This window comes from Bufo gargarizans, chromosome 4 (assembly GCF_014858855.1).
Source record: "Bufo gargarizans isolate SCDJY-AF-19 chromosome 4, ASM1485885v1, whole genome shotgun sequence".
NCBI classification, from domain to species: Eukaryota; Metazoa; Chordata; class Amphibia; order Anura; family Bufonidae; genus Bufo; species Bufo gargarizans.
The window spans coordinates 67,876,976-67,901,862 of NC_058083.1; the positions used below are offsets into that span (position 1 = coordinate 67,876,976).

Here is a 24,887-nt window from a genome sequence, read left to right on the forward strand (position 1 = left end):
GGGAGCTGGTTGATTCAGATTGGGATATGGATTCGGCGCTGCCTTCAAAGCTGGCTTCCGCTGTGGGCCACCTTATAAACAGTATCCGTGATACCTTTAAAATTCGCGATGTTCCTCCTGATCCTGAGAAAACCAGTGTTTCCTTTTTTCGCCAGAAGCAGGCTTCGGCGGTTTTTCCCCTCCATGCTGACTTTTCGTCAGTGGTTTCTAAGGCCTGGGCCCGTCCTGATGCACGGTTTACCCCGCCAAAAAAGTTAGATGTTTGTTATCCGTTTCCGGCGGATTGCATCACAAACTGGGCGTCTCCTCCCAAGGTCGACCCCCCTGTGGCCCGTTTGGCCAAGAGCACGGCTATTCCCGTCGCAGATGGTTCTTCCTTACAATCCACTGAAGATCGCCGTGTAGAGGCCCTTACAAAGGGTATCTTTTCGGCCTCCGGATCCGCGCTTCGGCCAGTCTTTGCTTCCGCTTGGGCGGGTAAAGCGGTTTCAGAATGGGCATCTCAGCTGGATCTGGAGCTTGAATCTGACGTCCCTATTCAAGACCTCCGTGCCCTGACTCAACTTATCGTTCAGGCTGGAAAATTTGTATGTGAAGCATCCCTGGATGCAGGGGCTCTTATTGCCCGTTCGTCTGCTCTGGCCGTGTCGGCTAGGAGAGAGCTTTGGTTAAAGGTTTGGTCGGCGGACGCCGCGTCAAAGCGGTCTCTTACTAGCCTTCCTTTCTCTGGTGCTCGTTTGTTCGGAACCCGTTTGGATGAAATCATCTCGGAAGCCACGGGGGGGAAGAGTACTCATCTTCCCCAATCCAAAGCTAGGAGCTCCACTCGTGGTCGTCCCACCTTCTCCCGTTTCAGGTCTTCTCGTAGGGCTTCCGCTCCTCGCTCCGCTTCTGGTCCGTCCACTAACCCTGTCCAGGACAGGCGTAAGAAACCCTTTTTTCGGACCCAGCCCTCCTGGCGCAAATCTCAACCTGCTCGCGCTACCGCGACCAAGCAGCCCCCCGCCTGAAGGTGCGCCCCCACCCACCCGGGTGGGGGGACGTCTCCTCCTGTTCAGGGACTTCTGGCAGGCGCACGTCTCCGACGCCTGGGCTCTCGAGGTTGTGTCTTCCGGATACAAACTCGAGCTTGCGTCCCTTCCCCCAGTTCGGTTCTTTCGCTCTCGGGTTCCCCGGGATTCCCGAGGGGCGGCCGATTTCTTTGCTGCCGTTCAGACTCTTCTAGACAAAGGGGTCATCATCCCGGTTCCTATGGGGGACAGGTTCAAGGGGTTCTATTCGAACCTTTTTGTGGTCCCCAAGAAGGAGGGTTCGGTGCGACCCATTCTGGATCTGAAACGGCTGAACCGCTTCCTTCGTCTTCAGCGGTTCCGGATGGAGTCTCTCAGGTCGGTGGTGGCCTCTCTGGAACAGGGGGAGTTCCTGGCCTCCATCGACATCCAGGACGCCTACCTTCACATTCCAATCGCACGGTGTCATCAGTGCTTTCTGCGTTTTGCAGTGGGGTCCGAACACTACCAGTTCGTTGCCCTTCCCTTCGGGCTGGCGACGGCCCCTCGTGTTTTCACGAAGATCCTGGCCCCGGTCCTCGCCTTACTTCGTTCCAGGGGAGTTTTTCTGCTTCCATATCTGGACGATCTCCTGATCAAGGCGCCTTCTCTGTCACTGACTTCAGCCAGCGTGGATCTCTCGCTGCAGACCTTGCGCCAGTTTGGTTGGGTTATCAACCTACCCAAATCCTCTCTTGTTCCTTCCCGGCAATTGGTCTTTCTGGGGATGCTGCTGGATACCGATTCAGCGGTGGTTCGTCTTCCGTTGGAGAAGCGCCTGCTCCTCCATCGGTCGGTTCGGAGCCTTCTGTCCCACCGCCGTCCTTCTTTCCGGTTCAGCATGCGGGTCCTGGGTCAGATGGTGTCCTGCTTCGAGGCGATTCCTTACGCGCAGTACCACTCCCGCACCTTTCAGACGGCCATTCTGTCCGCTTGGGACAAGTCCCAGGAGAGTCTGGATCGGCATTTTCCCCTTTCCCCCCAGGTTCGTTCCTCTCTCCTCTGGTGGCTGCGGACCCCTCTTCAGGGGAAGTCTTTCCTGCCAATGTCTTGGCTGGTGATTACCACCGATGCCAGTCTGCGGGGTTGGGGGGGAGTGTTTCCTCCCCGGTCCGTCCAGGGCACTTGGTCTCCGTCGGAGTCCAGACTGCCGATCAATGTTCTGGAGCTGAGAGCCATTCTTTTCTCGCTCCGACACTGGACTTCGTTGCTGCAGGGTCGCCCTGTTCGGGTCCAGTCGGACAATGCCACGGCTGTGGCGTACATAAATCACCAGGGGGGCACTCGCAGCGCGGCGGCGATGAGGGAGGTGTCTCTGATCCTTCGCTGGGCGGAGGTTCATGTTCCGGCCCTTTCGGCCATTTACATTCCGGGGGTGGACAATTGGGCGGCGGATTTCCTCAGTCGGACGACGATCGACCCGGGGGAGTGGTCTCTGCACCCCGACGTCTTCGAGTCTCTTTGTCTCCGTTGGGGTCGTCCGGACGTGGATCTCATGGCCTCCAGATTCAACTACAAACTTCCCATCTACGTGGCCAGGGCCAAAGATCCGGACGCTTACGGCGCGGACGCGCTCGTCCTCCCCTGGACGGAGTTTTCGCTCCTCTACGTGTTTCCGCCCCTGCCTCTTCTTCCGCGGGTCCTTCGGAAGATTGCGGCGGAGGGCACGCCAGCAATCCTAATCGCCCCGGACTGGCCGCGTCGTCCGTGGTACGCCGACCTTATGTTGCTTCTGGCAGACGCTCCCTTGCCTCTGCCTCTCAGAGAAGACCTCCTCTCTCAGGGGCCGATCTTCCACCAGCATTTAGGGTCGCTACGTTTGACGGCGTGGCTATTGAAACCGCGGTCCTGACGCGGCGGGGGTTTTCGGCTGACGTGGTCCGTACCATGATTCGTGCACGAAAACCGGCCTCGGCCAGGATTTATTATCGTACCTGGCGGGCCTATTTGGCTTTCTGTGAGGCCTTGGGGACTCCCCCTCTGAGGTTTTCCCTTCCTACGGTTTTGTCCTTTTTGCAATCTGGTCTGGTTCTGGGCTTGGGTCTCAGTACCCTGAAGGGTCAGATTTCGGCTCTTTCGGTCCTTTTTCAGCGTCCGCTGGCTCCGCTCGGTCCGGTTAAGACCTTTCTTCAGGGGGTTGCTCACTGTGCTCCCCCCTATCGCCCTCCTGTTCCTGCTTGGGATCTCAACATTGTGTTGGCGGCTCTCCAATCTTCCCCTTTCGAGCCTCTGCGCAGGGTTTCCCCTCGCTTGTTGTCTTGCAAAGTTTTCTTTCTCGTCGCTATCACGTCTCTTCGGCGTGTGTCTGAGTTGGCGGCTCTTTCTTGCGTGGAGCCCTTCTTGGTTTTTCACCAGGACAAGGTGGTTCTCCGTCCTGTTCCGGAATTTCTTCCGAAGGTGGTGTCCGCCTTTCACCTGAATGAGGATATTGTCCTTCCTTCTCTGTGTCCGGCCCCGTCGCATCCCCGGGAGCGGGAGCTTCACCGTCTGGATGTTGTTCGGGCTCTCAGGATCTACCTGGATGTGACCAGACCCTTTCGGCGTACAGATTCTCTGTTTGTGATTCCGGAGGGTCCGCGCAGGGGGCTGGCGGCGTCTAAGGTGGTTGTTGCCCGCTTTCTCAAGATGGCTATCGTTGAGGCTTACCGTGCTCGGGGCAGGGATCCGCCCTTTGGTGTTACCGCTCATTCTACCAGAGCGGTCGGGGCTTCCTGGGCTCAGCGTAATCGTGCCTCGGCTGAACAACTGTGCAAGGCGGCCACCTGGTCTTCTTTGCACACGTTCACCAAGTTTTACAGGGTGAACACTTATGCCTCGGCGGATGCTGCTTTGGGCCGCTTGGTTTTGCAGGCGGCGGTGCCTTAATGTTTACGGTGCCTGGTTCGCTTTTGATTGTGGTCCCTCCCTGTTTGTGGACTGCTTTTGAACGTCCCAAGAGTTCCTGTGTCCCCCAAGGAATTGGGCGAGAAAACGAGATTTTTGTATAACTTACCAGTAAAATCTCTTTCTCGCTCTTCCTTGGGGGACACAGCGCCCGCCCATTGTTTTTTTGTTGGCCTTCGGGTGTTTTTTTCTGGCTTGTTGGTATTGGTTTGGTTACTCCTTGCCTTTGTCTTGCACTACTTGGGCACATAACTGGAAGTCTCTCTCTCCAGGCTGAGGGTATAGCTGCTGGAGGAGGGGCTTAACAGTCTTTTACTTAGTGTCACGCCTCCTATGGAGATAAGCTATACCCAAGAGTTCCTGTGTCCCCCAAGGAAGAGCGAGAAAGAGATTTTACTGGTAAGTTATACAAAAATCTCGTTTTTCAGATACTCTTATTAGACCGCTTTCACACAAGCTTGTGCAGTCCAGGAAATATCGTCCATGTAATGACCGCATTTTCCAGGATCGGCCATGGTTCGACTGACTCAGACTCACTGATTCATAATGATCTTTAATGCGCTGAGCTCCAGCCCACCCATGGGTTTTATGGTCTCGTGCTCACAGCATTATGTGGCTGTGTAATAAAGCTGACACTCGGCCACAAACGACTGAGATTGGAGAGAACTCTGTTCCCGGTCCATTAACCCCTCAGATACTGCAGTTGATAGCTACTGCGGCGTCTGAGAGGTTAGCAGGGAGTCAGGTGATATGTTGAATTAAATGATGTCCCTCTTCTGGAAGAAGTAACAAAGGTTGTGTCTCTTGGAAAATGGGGAGCAAAGAACAAAAACTAGCTCAGTACCTGAAAGGGGGGGGGGTAACTTTCAAAAAACCTCGTCATAGAGACATGTCAAAACTTTTGATCATGGGGGTCTTGGAATGAGGGGAGAGAAGTGCATGCATATCGTATATGCGTGTTTCTCTCCCATCGTTCTCAGAGCTCAAACCCAACCTATCTAAACTTTTGATATCAAAAGTTTTTTGGGGGAAAGTTAATAACCCTTTAAATGTGTTTCTCATCCGTATCATTGGGGGACACAGGCTTCACCTTGGGTATAGGTGTTGCCACTAGGAGGCGGACACTAAGCACAAAGGTGTGAGCTCCTCCCTTCAGCTATACCCTTCCTACAGGGACTAAGCTAAATCAGGTTTAGCTTGGTGTCTGTAGGAGGCAGACCTCCGTGCTTTGCAGGTCTGCTAATGTTTTTCTCCCCTTCTTTTTTTTTTTTTTCTTTCCTTTTAGCGGTATTTCAGGCAGTGCCTGCATTCCCACCCAGGAGATGGGAGACCAGGGGTCCCCAAGCCCGCTGCTACTTCCCGGTCTCCAGAAGTCAAGAAGAACCAGAGGGTCCTAAAGCCTCTGCATCCCGCCAGCCTTTGGATCACCACGGCCACCCACTACAAGTACCCTGTGTTCTGGTGTAGCTGCCCTCCCCAAAGGAAACTCACACCGAAGGTGGTGATCCGGCTGGAGCCAGGGGGGGCAGAAGATGCTGGACGGGTGAGTATTTCTGGCCCCCAAGGTGCTCTCCTCCTTTCTCCTCCCTCCCCTTCTCAGGTAACCTTCTGTGGATCCCCCACGGAGGACTTGTCTCCTCCAGGCGTTTTTTCTGCTGATGGGAGTGGGGGTTGGGGCTTGGTGGTTGAAGCCTCAGGTGCGCAATGCACTCTATATGCAGAGGCAATTTCTCCTTTTCATCTGGTTCTGGGCTCCACCGGGGCATCGGCTAATTGAGGCCTACTCCCACATCGGCTTCTGGCGGGCTCTTCTCTCCCGGACCGGCATCTCCGTTCGGCCGGGGCTTTAGCGTTAAAGGGATATTCCCATCATAATGATCACTGTTAAATCTGTTAATGATTTGACAGTGATCATTTTTGTAAATGCTTGATTAACCAATTCCCACCTTTTAGGAGAAAATTCATCCCCACTTACCTCATTGTTGTCATTTGGTCTCCCCTGGTTACGGCCAATGCTCTTCTCTGGAATCCCGGTGGCCGCGCTTGCGCGGAAGACTTTTTCTCCCGACCGGGCCACTCTCTGTCCTGAACGTGCACGCCGCCGCGCATGCGCGATGGTGACTTCTTCCTGGCCAGAATAGTACAGAGCCGCGAATGCGCATGCCAGCTCTGTACTATACTGGCCAGGAATAAGTCACCATGGCGCATGCGCGGCGGCGTGCACGTTCAGTCCAGCACGCGGCCTGGCAGGGAGAAGACTACAATCAAGATGAAGCCCGCCCCCAGCCAGAATCCAGGAAGTGAACGGCGCGCCGGCAGCAGGTAAGTATGAAAATGCGAAGTGGGATAACCCCTTTAAGCGCGGTCACGGGGGTGGGGGGGAAGGGGGCGGAGGTCTCTTTGCAGGGACGGCAGAGAGTTGGGTCTGTGCTTCCTGGCAGTTTCGCCAGGGGCCGACTCCATTTTGGGGCGGGGCATAAAGTTCTTCCCGCTTCTTCAGCTTTTCCTGGGGCGAATCTGGGCGCCTCTTTCTGCCTCTGCCCACATCCTGTGTTTAAATACTTCTGAGGCGCGACTTGTTGCAAGGTACCTCGGGACAAGCTGCATTGAGGGACACAGGCTGGGTGAGCTCTGTTTCCCCTTCCTACAGAGTTTAACCTACCCCCCCCCCCCATCCTCCTTCCTGACACTACAGGGTTCTCATTATGTCCGAACCCAGGCCCAAAAGCAGGCGGTCACTTCGGTGCGCCATTCTGCTTGTGCGTCGTGTCGCTCAAAGTTTCCATCCGGTCAGTCTGATCCCCTCTACTCTGCCTGCTCTGCTCCACCGTCAAGTGGCTCTGCCACTGACCCAGTCGCCCCTACTGCCCAGCTGATGGTGGAGTCGAAGTAGGTGTGTTCCCTGTCGAGGATGGTACAGGATGTCTCCCATACCAACAAAGCTATTGTGGAATTACCGGGGCCAGTCCTACTCTGGGGATCCTGGGGCTCCTTCCCATCGCGGCCCCCGCTAAACGGGCCAGACCATCCTCCCCCAAAAGGGTGTCTACGTCTGCCTCTCCGCCATCTCCCAGAGAGTCTGACTCCGACATGTCTTCCGTGGAAGAGGCATGTTCCGAAGAGAGGGATTCAGATGAGGATTTTGTCTCTCCTGAGGGTCAGTCGTCAAAACTGTCCTCCATGGTGGAGAATCTTATTACAGCGGTTATAGGAACTTTACAGGTTGAGGACACCGCACCCTCATCAGCCGACTTGGGTTTTTCCTTTAGGAGGTCCTGACGCTTGCCAAAATGTTTTCTAAACCACCAGGATTTTGATTCCTCTCTTTCCAAGGAGTGGAATTTTCCTGATAGACATTTTGCCTTGCCAAAGCGCCTAGACGTCCTTTATCCATTTCCGGAGGATTTGACTAAGAAGTGGTCGTCCTCACCTATAGTTGACCCGCCAGTATCCTGCATACCACTTTGCCGATGGCGGATAGGGCTTCTTTCTCGGATATCGGGGATAAAAAAAATTGGAATCTTTCTCAAAATCTTCCTTTGAAGCAGTAGGAACAGCACTGCGACCGTTTTTTTTGGCCTCTACATGGGTGAGCAAAGCTATTCGGGGAGTGGGCAAATAATTTTACGTCTGGGTCTTTCCTCGGGGGGGTCCCATCGGGGGACTGGCCGATATTGCCCTACAGCTCTCCTTTGCCAGTGCATATATTTGTGAAGCCTCTCTGGACGCGGCCAGGCTTATGGCCCCACTCGTCAACCCTTTTGGTGGCAATTCGCTGTACCCTATGGCTCTCCTGCTAGGCGGCAGATAATGCTTCAAAGCAGACCCTGACGGCTCTCCCCTTTACCAGCAGCAGACTTTTTGGCAAGCGCCTGGACAAGATCATTACTGATGCTACAAGTGGTAAGAGTACTCATTTGCCACAGAGCAGGGTTCATTTCAACAAGTCAAAAAAGCGTAAACCTCTTTTTCACCCATTTGAGTTTTTCCAGCTCCAAGCGGCCAGCCGACAAGTCTGCCCCGGATCAGAAGCACAAGCCTTCATTCAAGCCTCGCCCTTCCTGGCATCCCCGTCAACAGGGCTCCAAGTCCTATAACCCCAAGACCAACTCTGCATGACGTGCAGCTTCCAGCGCCCTCTGATCGGGTGGGTGGCTGGCTTCATCTGTTTCGGGGTGGGTGGCTGGTTCACGTCACAGATGCTTGGGTGATAGAGGTCATCGCAGAGGGTTACAAGCTGGAATTCAGGTCCTTCCCTCCGTCCCATTTTTTTTTCCCCGCTAGTCTACTCCGTCCTCTCTCTCTGCCGCAAATTATTTTTTTCAGGCTATTCACACACTTCTGCGGCAGGGAGTGATTGTCCCGGGTTCCTGCGCAAGACCGTTATCACGGGTTCTACTCCAATCTCTTTGTGGTCCCCAAAAAGGAAGGGACATTCCCTCCCGTTCTGGACCTAAAGGCACTCAACCACTTCCTTCGGATCCAACGCTTCTGGATGGAGTCCCTGAGATCGGTTCGTGGCGTCCATGGAACCGGGGGAGTACCTGTCCTCGATAGACATCAAGGACGCTTATTTTTATGTTCCCATCTGGGTCAGTCATCAAAAATGTCTCTGGTTCGCAGTGGGTCCCTTTCACTACCAGTTTGTGGCCCTTCCTGGCCACAGCTTCCAGAGTCTTTACGAAGGTTCTGGCGATGGTCATGGCCCTGCTCCATGCCAGAGGTATAGTGGCGATCCCTTACTTAGATGATATCCTGATAAAGGGTCCGTCATTCCGGGCAACAGCTGACAGCCTGTGCATAGTCCTGGACACCCTGGAACGCTTCGGATGGATCCTGAACCGGCAGAAGTCTTGTCTTTATCCATCTCAGCGGCTAACCTTTCTGGACATGTTAATCGACACCTTTCAGGCCAAGCTATCCACTCTCCGATTCTCCCTTTGTTGCGGCCCGGCCCTCTTCCCATTCGTTACGTTACTGCACGCAGGCTCTGGGTCACATGGTCTCTGCCTTCGAAGCAGTTCTCTATGCTCAGTTCCATACCAGGACTCTTCAGCGAGCCATTCTAACCAATTGGGATTGTTCCCCAGCCTCCCTGGATCGGCCCATATGTCTCTCTGTCCCAACACGCTGAGCCCTCAGGTGGTGGTTGGTTTCCCCGATGCTGACGTTGGGCCGCTCTTTCCTTCCTCTCCGCTGGATGGTGTTGACAACAGACGCAAGTCTCCTGGATTGGGGGGGGGGAATCTATCCGGCATCTTGAGAAAGCGGAGCGAAACACGTGTCTGGGTGAGCTCCACACAGGTCTGATTTCCCTTTTACGCTACCCTAGCAGGTATTTATGGCCATGATGTATTGTTTGATATGAGTGTGATTACTTTATGGCATTTTTTTCTTGTGGATTATGTTAAATACATGAGTGCCTTTTGTACCTTTATGTACTGGTAGCATTCTCCCCCCCCCCCCCCCCCCCCCTCCTTTTTCCTTCCTGTGGGATTGGTTTATGTACCGGGCCCCTCACCGGAATACTTACCCCGCTCCCGGCGCTGCTCCTGGTCCCCGCACCGCTGGTGCTGCTTCTCCCTGCTCACAGATGAACAGCCAATGGCAGGTGGGGATGAGGACGAGCCTCCTTAGAATCGCGGATGACGCTAGGGAGGCTCGTCCCTGTCCCCGCCAGCCATTGGTTGCATGCTGGGATATGTAGTCATCCACCCTACGCTGTACAGTAATCTCATACAAGAGAAACTACGGCAATCAGAATGCAGTGCAGCAGGGAGCGTTGCATTTCTTGGAACAGATGAATATCAGCAATATGTTTTAAGAAGCCATCCATCAGCTGCCTAGCAGAATTGTGAATGCAGCTCTGGAGTACAAATGCAGCTCTGGAGTACAACACAGACTGCAACTTGGGGTTATTACAAGATAAGCAATGTATTTTAAAGTTCCTTAGCTTTTACGTAGATTTGATCTACAGACACTTGGTAGTAACTCTGCTCTGTTTCTGACTTTGTTTCTGTCTGAATTTTCTTTTTCAGTGGTTAAATTTGACATCTTATCAGAAGACTATTCAAAGGTATGATGCTATGGAGGATTCTGTTAAGTAGTTTGCCATTCCCCAGCTCTAATCCCCCTGCCCACTGTAAGGACTCTCTCCCACAGGCGTGTCCCTTGCGGGAACCGCACTCCGTGTGAGAGGGATTGTGCAGCCTAGACTACAGAAGTGCACGGCATTATCATGATTGATATACTGACATAAAGCTGTCAGTATGATTCCGTTACCGAAGGGTCAGGCAGAGACACACAGCACTATCAATCATGATAATGCCCCGCACAGTCCCCCCCCCCCCCCCCACCCCACACACAGAGCTTGATTACCGCAAGGGACACGCTCATGTGAAAGAGCCCTAAGTGTGCTCCTGTGCCAACATTTTGAGCTCTCCCCTATGAGATCAGGCAGATGATTCATGAAACGTTCTGCCTGATCAAACAGCTGCATATTACTCTCTATCCCCTCCCTGCACTGCATGGAGAGAACAGGCACTGAACCATGTTCAACCTCCTGTTAAAGCCAGGAAAACGCTGGCGTTCGGCGACGTGAGTAATTGGCATCCTCCGGATATGAAGAATAAACCCCTATAGCCACCAGAGATTTTAAAGATAGCCCCTTCTCTGCCCTAGACCACAATGGATGTTGCCATTAACTCATTCGGGTTCCGCATATGGCGAATGTATACTGTGAGCGCAGTCATATGGGTCAGTGAGCGCTGTAAATATTTGTGGACGTGCATGGAGCAGATCTTCAGAACATGCCATTATCCAATTCTGTATCATTTCACGCACCTTACCAGTCCCCGTCTGCTGTCTTCAGTCCCTTTTACATCTTCTTTTTTTTTTTTTTTTTTTTATCACTGTACTATATGTGATGTAGAGAAATGTGACATTACTCCAGCAGAAGCTCCTCATCACTTGTCTTTTCTGTCCCAGGTTATCTTCCTCCATAGTGACAGATACGTAGAGTTCCATTCACAGCACGGCTTCTACTACAAGCTAAGGATACCAAAGTTTGGTCGAGACTTCTCCTACCACTACCCATCCTGCGACGTGTATTTTGTTGGAGCTAGGTAATTTAAAGTGACAACCAGACGTATAGCGCTTCCTGGAGCGGACTTTCCATCTGCTGACCTGCCTGCTCCCCTGCAGCATCTTTAGGGGCAGGTTCAACGTTATGAATTCTGTTTTTGCTTTCCGTTAACGGAAAATAACGGAATTTATAAGACGCAATTCAAAACCGAAACCTTTAGAGGCCTTCATAATGGAAGTCTGTGGGCAAGTACAACGGAACAGTCTGGTTTCCGTTATGCAGGCCGGAAAAGAAAGTCAACAGGTCTTTTCCGTACTGCATAACGGAAACCAGACGGATCCGTTCTGTCCATAGACCTCTATTATGACGGATCAAAACGGAATGCCTCTAAAGCTTTCCTTTTTTAAAGAATTCCGTTATTTTCCGTTATAACTGAGAACAATAACGTAATTCATAACGTTGTTGTGAACCCGCCCTTACATTGTTTTCTATGTAGAAAAGGTTGTTTGTGACCTCACATTTTGAAAGTACCCCAGGGAAGAAGCGGCTGACGGGGCCTCCCATTGCTTAGACCGCTAGCAATCCGCTGTAAATTGTGGGGGAACCTGGCAGCAAGCTTTCAGTTTCCCTGCGGCGCCTCCACAGGGAAAATAAAGTATTAAACAATATCCATTTAAATTCATGGGCTGTGAGTTGTAGAGTGTTTGCTCCTTGGCATATTAATGGAGCTTTCCTCCATCAACTCAGAATGCCTTAAAGCAGGGGCGCGCAACCTGCGGCCCAGGGGCCACATACAGCCCTTGAAACCATTCTGTGCAGCCCCCAGCCATCTGGTAACAGACATGCTGCTCACGGGTATCTTTCATGTATTCTCCTGTTAGATGTGTAACTAGACATTTATGATACATACTGTATGTTCAATACGCCATTAATATAGTATTTCAATTTGTAATAACCCTCTAAGTTTGACTTTCGGCCCTTGGAATTGGTTCAGGCTGAAAATGTGGCCCCCAACCAGAAAAGGTTGTTCACCCCTGCCTTAAAGGGTACCTCTATTTGCAATCGGCTGCCTGATCTGGCCACACACTACTGTACGTTAGGTGGTGAGTATCATGCATGGATCCTATTAATTAAAATATATATATTTTTTTCTTCTTTCAGTTCTGAAGTTTACCGGTTAAATTTAGAGCAAGGCCGCTTCCTGAATTGCCTTCAGACTGAAGCCTCGTAAGTAAGAGTAATGGCTACTTAAAGCCACTAGGTGGCGCCAGACTGTCGCAAAGCAATTAATATCTTCATTCTGCAGGACCTATCAGTCTGTGTGTGATTGGTAGTGATAGTCATGCCAAATATTTTCTTTGTTTTTTACAGACAAATTAATGTTTGTGACATTAATCCTGCACACCATTTGTTCGCTGCGGGCACATTCGAGGTAAACTTTTGCTGCTTTTGGCTGATGTTGTGTCTTTGACGTTGCGGATGACTTGGCTTTTGAATGATAGAATATAATTTCTTCAATTAAGTTGCTTATACGTGTAAAATCTCACCAGGGTAAAGTGGAATGCTGGGACCCCCGGATAAGGAATCGTGTGGGGGTACTGGACTGTGCCATGGGCAGCGTAACAGAGGATACAGAGTAAGTTAAATGACAACCCGTAGCTCATAATTAAGTTTAGATGGTTAAAAGATGCTGCCAGCTTGTGTGCGAGAAATGCCACACAATGTAGGAGGGCATCGGGGAACTCCTTTTCTTTGTCTGCTGTTTGGGAGCCAACAGCCATTGTAACAACCTCCCTGCCATCTCCATTGACAAAAATAGGCACAAGCCAGTGGACTTCCGTGTCCCTCCATATTATAGACGGTAGTAAGTACAGTATTCCTGTGGCGTCTGATGCTGTATGGTTGCCTCAGCAAAAGTGCCACCCGCTCTGATCTTGTAGCAGTGGTGTGAAAACATTGACAGCTTAGACTGCAGGCATGTCCAAACTCCGGCCCTCCAGCTGTTGCAAAACTACAACTCCCAGCATGCCCTAATAGCTGTAAGCTATCCAGGCATGCTGGGAGTTGTAGTTTTGCAACAGCTGGAGGGCCGCAGTTTGGACATGCCTGGCTTAGAGCTTTTCTTTAATTGGGGGCAATTATGTTTTTTTATATGCAGATGATAGTGGTGGAGGGCATTAAAGGGTTGGCCCATCTCATACGTTGGGGACATATTGGTATGATATGCCCCCAGTGTCTTATAGGTATGGGTCCCACCACTGAAATTTATCTCTAGAATGGACCCTGCAAGGTGAAGAAGAGCAGACTGCGCATGCGCAGCTGCCCTCCATTCATTACTATGAGAGTGGTGTGCTCTGCTATTTTCTAAGTCTCAGATACACTGACAAGCAAAAGGGTAACAATGTTTTGAAATTTTGATTTTCAGGCTCCATATCTCACCATCCACTACAGCGTCAAACGTGAGACTACCCTCATTTTATAGACAATCATCTTGGCTATCTCATACATAAATTGGACTTGCGACCATTGACCATATGATTAGTTATGCAGATTCTTCTCATGTAACTGCATTGTTATTGTTTTGCTCCTGGTGGTGGGACAATCTTTTTCTACTTGTAAACTACAAATTACACCCTGTTCTCACATTCCCTAATAGCTCAGTGTGTTATTAGGTTGATTCCCAAGCGAAAGGTTACCAGTTTGAATCCAGGAGCAGCCATGAAGAAGATTTCCCAAGAAAAGAAAAAAACGCATCATCCAGCGAATCAATAGCGATATTTCGGCTAAGAAAATTGCCAAACTGCATCACGTGAGCGCTGTGACAGTTGGAAGAATACGAAATAAAGTCTGTCCATTCCAAAATATCGGAATGAACAAGTCGGCTCATCGCAAGGAGCAACGAGCATTACACAAGTCTGGAATGGTGGCCTTAAAAAAGGTGAAGAAGCCTCGACTTCGATATCGTCATAAGAAGCGTCGGCAAAAGTTTAAAGTACAAACAGTGGACACTAGAAGATTGGAAACGGATGATTTGGAGCAATGAGATGAAAGTCAATAGACTGGGCTCTGTTGGGTGAAAATGGGTCTGGAAGAAACCAGGGAAAAGGGGGCAGATCGAGAAATTGAAGGAACAGTCAAGTTCAGTGGAGGAAGCCTGATGATATGGGGGTTGTTTCACAGCCAAAGGCGTTGGATACTTGACCAGGATCGATAATGGTCTCAATGCTGAGCTACATGTGAGTATCCTACAAGTTACTTCGTGCACTCGAGTACTATTGGTATAAAAAGGACGACCTAATATTCCAGCAGGACAACGACCCGAAACATACGTCGAGATCGGCGAAGAAATGGTTCAGTGACAATGAAGTAGAGGTGCTGGATTGGTGCCCCCAGACCTCAACCCAATTGAACACTTGTGGGTAGAGTTGAAGAAAAAGCTGTATTCGTACCCAAGTGAGTCGACCAGTATACACCAACATTGGGAACGTGTAGAAGAGACCTGGGAACAGATTTTGGTCAAGACATGCTTGAATCTGATCAAGAGCATGCCCAGAAGGATTCAGGCAGTGTTGAAAGCCAAAAGTGGATTTACAAAATACTACCAAAATATTAAAAGTTTCGAATTTTTTGAACAAACCAGTAGCAATGCAATTGCATGACAAGAATCTGCATAACTAATTATATGCTAAATAATTGCAAGTCCAATTTATGTATGAGATAACCAAGATGATTGTCTATAAAATGATGGTAGTCTCACGTTCGAAGCTGTAGTGGATGGTGAGATATGGAGCCTGAAAGTCAAAAGTTAAAAACATTGTTACCCTTTTGCTCGTCAGTGTATGAATGGGAAGAGCTCCGCGCAAGCACGGCCACTGCTGTTCACTTCTATGGAGCTGATGGAAATGGCCGAGACAGCGCTCGGCTACTTTCGGAAGTCCCATAGAAATAAATGGAGGGCAGCCATGCATGCACGGTCCGCTGTTTTTCATTTTGCAAGCTCCTATAGATAGGTGGCGGTCCCAGAGGTGGGACCCGCATCTATCAGACTTTGGGGGTATATATTAGCTATATACTGCCAATGTATAAGATGGGCCAACCTCTTTAATAAGAGCTGGATAGTGATGTCACACTGTGAGAGACAAATGGAGTGAAACAACCCCTTAAACACCCTTTCACCACACTATTATGGCATATGGATGTCTTCCATGGGGTGGACACAGAGACATCTAGTGGAAATCTATCCCTGAAGACATTCAGCAACCACATATGGTTTGTCTAAATTCTTGGGTGACACATTTTTTGGTTGCATAGTCTATATAACTGATTAAGGGCTCTTTCACACCTGCGTTCTTTTGTTCCGGCATAGAGTTCCGTCATCGGGGCTCTATGCCAGAAGAATCCTGATCAGGATTATCCCCATGCATTCTGAATGGAGAGAAATCCGTTCAGGATGCATCAGGATGTCTTCAGTTCAGGACCGGAACGTTTTTTGGCCGGAGAAAATACCGCAGCATGCTGCGCTTTTTGCTCAGGCCAAAAATCCTGAACACTTGCCGCAAGGCCGGATCCGGAATTAATGCCCATTGAAAGGCATTAATCTGGATCCGGCCTTAAGCTAAACGTCGTTTCGGCGCATTGCCGGATCCGACGTTTAGCTTTTTCTGAATGGGCAGCGGAGGAGCAGTATACTTGCCGTCCGTGCGGCTCCCGGGGCGCTTCAGAGTGACGTCAGGGCGCCCTACGCGCATGGATGACGTGATCGCATGGCACGTCATCCATGCGCATGGGGCGCTCTGACGTCATTCTGGAGCGCCCTGGGATCTGCACGGACGGTAAGTATACCGCTCCCCCGCTCCCCACTTCTACTATGGCAACCAGGACTTTAATAGCGTCCTGGCTGCCATAGTAACACTGAACGCATTTTGAAGATGGATCCGTCTTCAAATGCTTTCAGTTCACTTGCGTTTTTCCGGATCCGGAGTGTAATTCCGGCAAATGGAGTACACGCCGGATCCGGACAACGCAAGTGTGAAAGAGGCCTAACTTGGACTAAACACATCTTACAGTCCACTCCTGGCTGCTTACATGGAATTAGTCAGCAATGTGCTACTACTGAACGGCCTGACCGACTGAAATCTGCTGTCCATTTCCTTGCATCTTTGATGAGGTCTGTTGTCAGATATGCAGTGCTTTAAGAAAGACGCTCCCCATAGGCATTTATACTTTTTCCTGGCCATTTGTCATCAGAGCCACAGTACTCACTGCACAGATGTTGGGACAGGTTTTTCATATAGCCGGGTAACATGACCACTCTCTTAGGGCCACATGCACACGGCCGTGCCCCTATTGTGGCCCACAAATAGAGGGTCCGCAATATTCTTGCACTGGCCGTGTGCTTACCGCGTCACGGATGCGGACCCATTCACTTGGATGGGTCTGCAATCCAGAAGGTGCGGTGCGCAATGGAGGCACGGAAGCACTATGGAGTGCTTTCGTGGGGTTTCTCTCTGTGCTTCCGCATCGCAAAAAATGTTTTGGGTGGTGCGGACGGATTTAGGACCCATTCAGGTTGCATGGGTCTGGATCCATCTGCGGAATCTGCACGGATGTTGCCCGTGCATTAGGGATTGCAAATTGCGGTCCTCAATGCACGCAACGGCCGTGTACATGAGCCCTTATCCTCTGTTATTTGGATGGACTTTGTCAGTAACCTTTGTCCCCTTACATTCTTTCAGAATTGAGGGTTTACCATCCGTGTCAGCCTTGAAGTTTAATGGACCTTTGCACATGGCTGTGGGGACTTCAACCGGACAGGTAAAGATATTGAGTATATAAAGCTAAAATATGAGTGCCTAAATCAGGCTACCGCCAACCACCATAGCAAACTCTGAATACCACCTGACTGGCATGATAGCGGGCGCTCCTGCTAGTATCTGTGTGCAGTTGGATGTTCTGTTGTAGGTAGGGAATAATTAGTCTAATGGAAAAACATAACCTCAAAAACTTAAGAGAACTTGCATGCATTTATAAACTCCTTCGGTCTTCTCCTCGGCGTCCCCTGCTCTCTGTGACAGCTGGGCTCCTGATCTGCTCCTGCTAGGTTGTCATTTACAATGACATGGATTTTAAAGTCCCCAGGACCATGTGTCATACATTTAAGGTTATGAAACTGTTTTACATTTATCTGAGGGGGCAGATTCTGGCAAAATGCTGCTGCAAGAATTGGTCTATTTTTCAGCGGAATAGTATCCATGCCAGAAACCCAACAGACCCATTATAAGGCAATGGAAGCTGGCGATGTCCAGCATGTGCCAGATGCACCATTTTTATTCCTATTCTGGAACAGAATACCAGAATTTCGGCACATTAGGCTGACAAATGGGATAAAATTTGTGATGGGCTGCATGAACCGCCTGCCAACTAAATGGACACAACATCCCAGCTAATACAATTCCTCTATTCTTCATGTAAAAAGATCAGGAAGGAAGGATAAGCCTAAAGGGAACCTGTCATCAGCTTTATGCAGACCTTACTGAGGGCAGCATAAAGTAGTGACAGACGCGCTGATGTCAGTGGTGTGTCACTCATCAGCTAAAAGTAAGTGGTTGCTGAGAACCAGCATCATAATCACTGCAGCCCAGGCCTTGAAAAGAGTCAGATCTACCTGAGAAGAGTCCTGGTTATCCATAATCTCCTGCCCACCTGCTGATGACTGGCAGTTCTCTCCTAGCCAGAAAGGGAGAAAACGAGGTAGAAGACTGTCAGCCATCAGCAGGAAGAGCAGGAATTCATGAATAACCAGGACTCTTCTCAGGTGGCCGTGACTTTTCCAGGCCTAATCTGCAAGGACTGTGATGTTGGTTCTCGGCAACCACTTACTTTTAACTAATAAATGACAGACCGCCGTTAGTATAGGCAGCATAAGGTTGATGACAGGTTCCCTTTGAGTGGTTGAGCTTTCAGAAGTTCAGAGATGAAGGCTGCAGATCCTCTGATGGATTACAGTGAGAAAGAACAGAGCGGTCAGTGAAAACTTGAAGGCTACAGCGGAACGGGCCTCTCCGTGCATATATACTATGAATGCTGGTTACCCCTTTTGATGAGCATATTGAGAAAATAGTCTGAACATGAGTGCGACAGCAATTTTCTGTTTCAAATGAATTTTTTGGTGTCCCCTCTGCAGGTTCTGGTGTATGATCTCCGCTCCAACCGGCCACTGATTGTGAAAGACCACCAGTACGGGCTCCCCATCAAATCCATACAGTTCCATGATCCTTTAGAGCTTATTATATCTTCTGACTCCAGAATCATTAAGATGTGGAATAAGGATAATGTAGGTGCACGGTCATATTGACTACAAAGATTCGGGCGAAATCTCCTGCACCAGATATGTATTCTGCTAATTCAGTGACTTTGGCTATAGACACAAATGTTAAACACTTGGCCTAAGCCTGGCTTCTTAATTCTGACACTGGATTGCAAAAATCTTCAACTCTAAAGAGCTGAAGAAATGTGTTGTCTCGGGGGATATTCAGACTGCAGATTTGTTGTGTAAATTTCTGTGACTTCAAATCCATCCCATAGATGCATGTGGACATACCCATAGTCGCTTACTGATTCCTTTCCCCGGTAATCAGAGCAGCGCCCCCTGTGTCCTCCCAGAAGTCCTAGGTGTGGCTCTTCTTCCACATTCTCTGATCATGCATTCCCAAGATGCCATGTGATTGAGATACTGGACGATGACCCTGAATGCTCTTAAAAGGAGTTTTACAACCATTAAATGTAAAGTTAAAGGTGTTTTTAACTGATGATCTATCCAGTATCTGATCTGCGGGGCTCCGACACCCCTGCTGAGCAGCTGTTTGAGAGGGCACCAGCGACCGCTGTAGCGCCGCAGTCTTCTCTCAGCTCACCAAGCACAGGGCAGTACACTGCATAGCGGCTGTGCTTGGTATCGCATCTCAGCCCCATTCCCTTCAATGGGGTTGAGCGGCACCTAGGCCATGTGACTGACGAATGCAATGTCACATAGACTAGGCAAAGCTGAGAGATGGTTGCAGTGCTATTGCGAGCGCCGGTGCCTTCTCAAACTGCTGATCGCCGGGGGTTCTCGGTGTTGGACCTCCAGCAATCAGATACTGGTGACCTATCCAGAGTTATAGGTCATCAGTTAAAAAACAAAATCTTGGAAAACCTCTTTAAAATGGTAAAGAAAGATGTAAATTTTGTTGGTTGCTGGAAAGAGTAGCAACGCATGCTGCTCTTGTCTTCCCACTTCAAATGCTGTGTGAAAGATGCTTCTGACAGTGCATCAGATGTGAACATGGCCTTACTGTATTTTGTTTCTCCAATGGTCAAGACTGCATTCCCTCTAGTTATTAACCATCTGTCCCATATATACAACTACTCACAAGAAGTTAGGGATATTTGGCTTGAGGGTGAAATTTCAGGATGAACCTAAAATGCACTTTATCCTTTACAGGAGAATTTAATGTGACCTTCTCTAAACTTTTGAATGCACATGTCCAACTGTTCAATGTTTCAGTACTTTTTGCACAACTTGCTGTTCTCTAACATGGAGCTTAACAGCAAAATGTGTTTGATCCATGAATCGCCCAATAAATTTCCTGATTCAGTTAGAATTGGTAATTAAACAGTCCTCCTCATCATGCTGTTCACATTTTGACATCATGAGACCAAGAAGAATTGATCAACAGTACCTCGCCATTGAGATTCTTCAAGCAGGATGTTCTCAGACGGAAGTTGCCACCGAGCTTAGAGTGTCATCAGCAGGTTGCAACAGAGGGGCTGGAAGAGTAACAGAAAGGCATAGAAGTGGACGTCCTTTGGCCACATCCTCCACTGATGACTGCTTCATTGTGATGAATGCCCTGCGGAACCGGATGATGAATGCCACACAACTCCAGGCACATTTAAGGGAGGTGAGGCAAAGTGTCACGTCACTGTTTACATCAAAGTGGTCTACGTGTTAGACAACCTGCAAGGGTACCTGACCACACCACCAGGCACAGGTGTCATGGTCTTGCATGGGCCAGGGAGCATCTACGATGGACGAGGGACCAGTAGGCCTCCGTGCTGTTTTACTGATGAAAGTCGATTCACACCGAGCAGAAATGATGGCCGCCAACGATATCGGAGACTTCAAGGAGAGCGCTATGCATCAGCCACAGACAAGCCTTTGGTGGTGGTGGGGTTACAGTGTGGGCAGGTGTGTCTAGTCAATACAGAACTGCCCTACACTGTGTGAATAGTACAGTGACAAGCCCATACTACTTGAATAACATCATTAATCCAGTCATTGTGCCTCTGTATGAACAAGACACGCCAAATATCATCTTCATAGATGTCGCATCATTAGGGAACGGCTGCTGAAAACTAGGGTACTGCAAATGGAGGGCCTGCACATTCTACGGACCTAAATCCCAATAAAAACCTATGGGATCAGCTGAGTCGCCGTGTAGAGGCTCGAAACTCTGTACCCCAGAACCTCAATGACCTGATGACTGCCCTTCAAGAAGAGTGGGATGCCATGCCTCAGCAGACAATAAGTTGACTTCTGAACAGCAGGAGACGTCATTGTCAAGCTGTAATTGATGCTCAAGGCCACATGACAAGTTATTGAGACATTTCTGTGGGGGTATACCCAGCACTGGTGTTGGCTTTTGTTTCAATAATTTTTTTGAGATGAGGAACCATTGCTGCTTCTACCTAAATGCCCTACTTTCATATAATATCGCTGTAGCGTGAACTTTTTACTTTTCCATAAATTTCACCCAAAAGCCAAATATCCCTAACTTTTTGTGAGTACTGTATATTGAATGGACACTTGGAGACAATCTTCTAGTAGAGCAGCCATCCGTACAGGGCATGCATTGCATTCCGTGATGGTCGGCCAGCCCTATTTTCTAAACTACATCAGTCTGTACCTCAAGCGTCTTTGAGCAGCCTGGGGTGGTTTTGTCTCCCTGTTGTGGAAGAGTCGGCTCTGTGCTGTCCTATCCACTTGGTACAGCAGTTAACTAGTTATGACCGCAGACTTCTTGGGCGTGTGCCCTAGTTTTATTCTAGCTCCAGCTGGGATTATATAAATGAGGATGTTTTCGGATTGCTTTGTACATTATTGAGCAAGGCAATTATTTTATATAAGTCAGAAAATTCCCATCCTCCTCCATATTTGCACATGCAGACACCACAGTCGCCTAACTGGATCGTGTGACCGCCTGATGACATTAAGATTTATTATTATTATTAATTTTTTTTATTTTTTATTTCAGGGTAAAGTTTTTACCTCAGTTGAACCCGAGGCGGATGTGAATGATGTTTGCCTTTATCCTAATTCGGGTGAGAACCTATTTTATATGTGAAAGTAGAGTATGTGACCTGTAGGTCCCCACCACCACCTCTACCAGTAACTTGCAGACACCCTGGACCCTCACTTCCCTCTTTCAGTACATATTACTGAGAGGTATCATGTCAGGTTCAGGTTTTACATTGTAAGTGCCCACGCTCCCACCCCTGTTTAGGGAAACTTAACATGTTGTTATTATGCTGTCGTTTTGTGAAAGCGGACTGGGCTCCAGGATCAGGTTCTGCTCCTCATCCAGTGGTCATCTTCACTTGCAAAGATCTCGGTAACTTTCAGCACATTAACAGCCCGTCAGCCTTTTTACCTGTGGAGGCAAGATGATTTCCTCAAACATTGGTAGCGTATTGCTAGGAAATGCCACCAATGTCAGATAAGTGTGGGTCGGAGAACGGTGCCCCAAAAATGAATGGGAACACACTGCGCATTGGCGGCCTCCCCTCATTCATATTTATGAAAGTTCTGAAATTAGCCAAGCGCTGGTCCCGCTATTTCCAGCAGTCCCATAGAAGTAAATGGAGCGTTGGCTGCGCTTGTGCCGTGCACTTTCCATTCTTTTCTATGGGGGGAAAAAAAGAGATGAGGTTGTCTCAGATTAGACCACCTCTAACTCCATTTGACTGTTATGTTCTGTGACTGATTTGCTTTGCAGTGAACAGCAGAGGGCGCTGTCATATATCTGTCTCTGTAAAGTGTGCCATCATTGGCGTATGGACAAGGCATAAACTATATGGGTTTAATATAATTTCTACTTGTGGTAAGCCAGCAGTGTTAGAAATCCTCACCAGCCATGTTTCTCACAGTTTTGGGCTGCACCTACTCTCAGCGCCCGCACAGCACCCCGGTGCGTGATGCCAGTAGTATAACATATATTCATGATCTCCCTTATGTGTCCTCAGGAATGCTGTTCACTGCTAACGAAACCCCTAAAATGAATGTCTATTATATTCCGGTAAGTTCAGTCCGTCCTGTATATGTGGAGCCATGCAGAAGTAACTGTTTCCCCAGCACCCCTACCGATCAGCTGTATGAAGGGAAGGCGCGCGCGCGCAGTGTGTATGTCCCGTCTGTGGCAAAGCAGCAGCGAGCAGGAAGAGACAGCACGTGCACACTGCGCGGTCCTTCCTTTCATACAGCTGATCGGCGGGGGAGTTGGACCCCCGCCGATCTGATATTGATGACCTATCCTGAGGATAGGTCATCAATATTAAAAGCCCGGAGAACCCCTTTAATTGTAATTGTAATTCTATACTTGTTAGGCCCGTTACATATTAGAATGAAATCTAATGCCACGTTTTTATACTGACAACTTGACACTAGCTTCTTATGTCGGATTTTGTCCCTTTTTTATGAAACCCCCTGTAGCGTGTGTTACCTAATGAAAGAATCCTCCTCCCCTGTTCCTCACTGCTACAGCGCCCTGGCTCTTTTCAGTGATCTTTCGGGTCCCTGATTTCCAGCTGGGGTACGGACATGGTCTTGTGCACTGCTGCAGCCAATGACTAGCCTCTGTGATTGCATAGCGTGTTGACCCAGCAGTGAAAACAAGCCGAACGGAGCTGTGGATGGCAGATGAGTGTGATTCTTTCATTAGGTACCACATACCACACTGGCAAGCCGTCAATGTGTAATAAAACCTTTAACATGCTTAACAGCCACAGTGAGGTCTAAAGCATTGTGCACATTATTATGGAAGAAAAACATAAAATAACTGTATAGCGCTCTACCCCCCCCCCACCCCCACATGTGCACTTCTTCTCTTTCCTACCCCAAGATGAAACTAAATGATGAATGCCCCTGCTGTGCCCAGCTCCTACCATCACGACCTCCAAACTCGCACAGTATGGCTAGAAGCTGTCCAGGCATCAACACCTTTAAAAGGGTATTCCAGTAGATAAATTTAATCCCCTATCCACAGGATAGGGGATAACTATCAGATCAGTGGGGTTCCTACAGTGGGGGACCCCCACCGATCACAAGAGCGAGTGCCCCATACCCCCTGCTGGCCTCCTGCTGCTCCCCTGAAATGACTGGAGTGGCCAGTCGCACATTCATTGCTATGGGAGTTCCCAGCGGTAGGACCCCCACCGATCTGTTAGTTATCCCCTATCCTGTGGATAGGAGATAACTTTTACCTACCGGAATACCCCTTTAAAGCAAATTTGTCACTAAAAATGTTATCTGCCAGTCAAAACCATATTGCAGTACATCTCCTTTTTTCTTATCTGTTTTTATTTTCTGATTGTAAATTATTATTTTCCCTGAACATGGTTACGGGGGCCTGAAATGTTCTTAACAGCATTTTAGAGAATTGCTTTACGGCAGCCCCATGGCCCATAGGCACAATGGGCAGGAGGGGACCTCATTGACTTCTATGGGAGAGTTTTCTAGGCATACAGAGTGCCGAGGTCGGCAGTGAGTAGATGAGCGTTGACAATCACCTGTTGGGGGATGTTGGATCCTGTCTTATCTATACACAGAGGTGATATCATTGCAGGCAGGATTAGAATGACAGATAAGCAGATAACTGCAGTAAAGTGATCTGTACAGACCAAGAAGTGATGCTTATTATTAGGCTTAGTGGCCAGTGCCAAAACTGCAGGATTTTGTTTCTTGTTTTAAATATAGATATTGCCGTGGAAAATTAAAAATGACAAACCACAATTTTTGTTTTTAATGTTAAACATAAAAATGTGATTTAAAAAATAGGTAATGCCTTTAAATACAAAGGCGAGCAAAAATACAGTGTAGACTGCAGGCGGTCTTTAGGGAATAAGTGGCAGTTGAGAGTCGGGTCAAATCCAATAGATGGAGATCTTTTAGCTGTAGGATTACAGTGCAGTATCCAATTAGGCGGTCTAGGGTCGGCTCTAGACAGACATATGTTGTCTGCCTGTCCTCAGAGAGGTAAGCACCTTGCACACGTCTTCTCAAAGGTAGAATGTGTAGTATTCACATTGGTGTCCTTTCTCGTCTCCTCTCTGCCTACACCACATGCTGCCTATACAGTTGAAATGAAATGTAGATCTGTTAGACCTATGGCTAAAATGGAGCATTTCTTTGCCCACGGGAACAGTCCTATTGCAGGAGGATTACATTTCCAAGCCTCTCCTTTAAACGTATCTTCCAGATCTCAAACACGGGACCTGGTACATAGCAGGTAGAAGCACTTCCAGTGCCCATACGCCCTAATACTATTGTTCTTCAAAGACACAGTGTACTGGTATGTAGAGATCTGCCAGGACCTTCCAGCTAGAAGAGCACAATGAAAAGTAAAAATGTTCCTACTAGGACAAAAAGAAAAATCAAGCTAAATAATGTACACATTTGGTATAACCGTAATAATCCGCACAATATGGTAGACATATTTATGGTGATTGGAGAATGAGGAATTTTAAAAAACGCAGTGTTGAAAGGCTAAAGGGGTATTCCAGTTATAGCAAGTTATCCTAAGGGTACATTCACACGGCTGTATGAATGGGTCCGC

At 48.9% G+C, this 24,887-nt stretch overlaps 1 protein-coding gene across 1 annotated transcript in view; it reads left to right on the forward strand.

Annotated features, from left to right (window-relative positions):
- The window catches only part of NOL10 (nucleolar protein 10), a 108,534-nt gene that overhangs the window by 9,629 nt on the left and 74,018 nt on the right, over positions 1 to 24,887 (forward strand). The window contains exons 5-13 of the mRNA XM_044288801.1: positions 9,971 to 10,008; positions 10,920 to 11,056; positions 12,178 to 12,243; positions 12,388 to 12,448; positions 12,567 to 12,652; positions 16,752 to 16,830; positions 18,200 to 18,349; positions 21,312 to 21,378; positions 22,300 to 22,352. Of these exons, the coding sequence (XP_044144736.1) occupies positions 9,971 to 10,008; positions 10,920 to 11,056; positions 12,178 to 12,243; positions 12,388 to 12,448; positions 12,567 to 12,652; positions 16,752 to 16,830; positions 18,200 to 18,349; positions 21,312 to 21,378; positions 22,300 to 22,352 (737 nt within the window). The remainder of the gene's footprint in view (positions 1 to 9,970; positions 10,009 to 10,919; positions 11,057 to 12,177; positions 12,244 to 12,387; positions 12,449 to 12,566; positions 12,653 to 16,751; positions 16,831 to 18,199; positions 18,350 to 21,311; positions 21,379 to 22,299; positions 22,353 to 24,887) is intronic.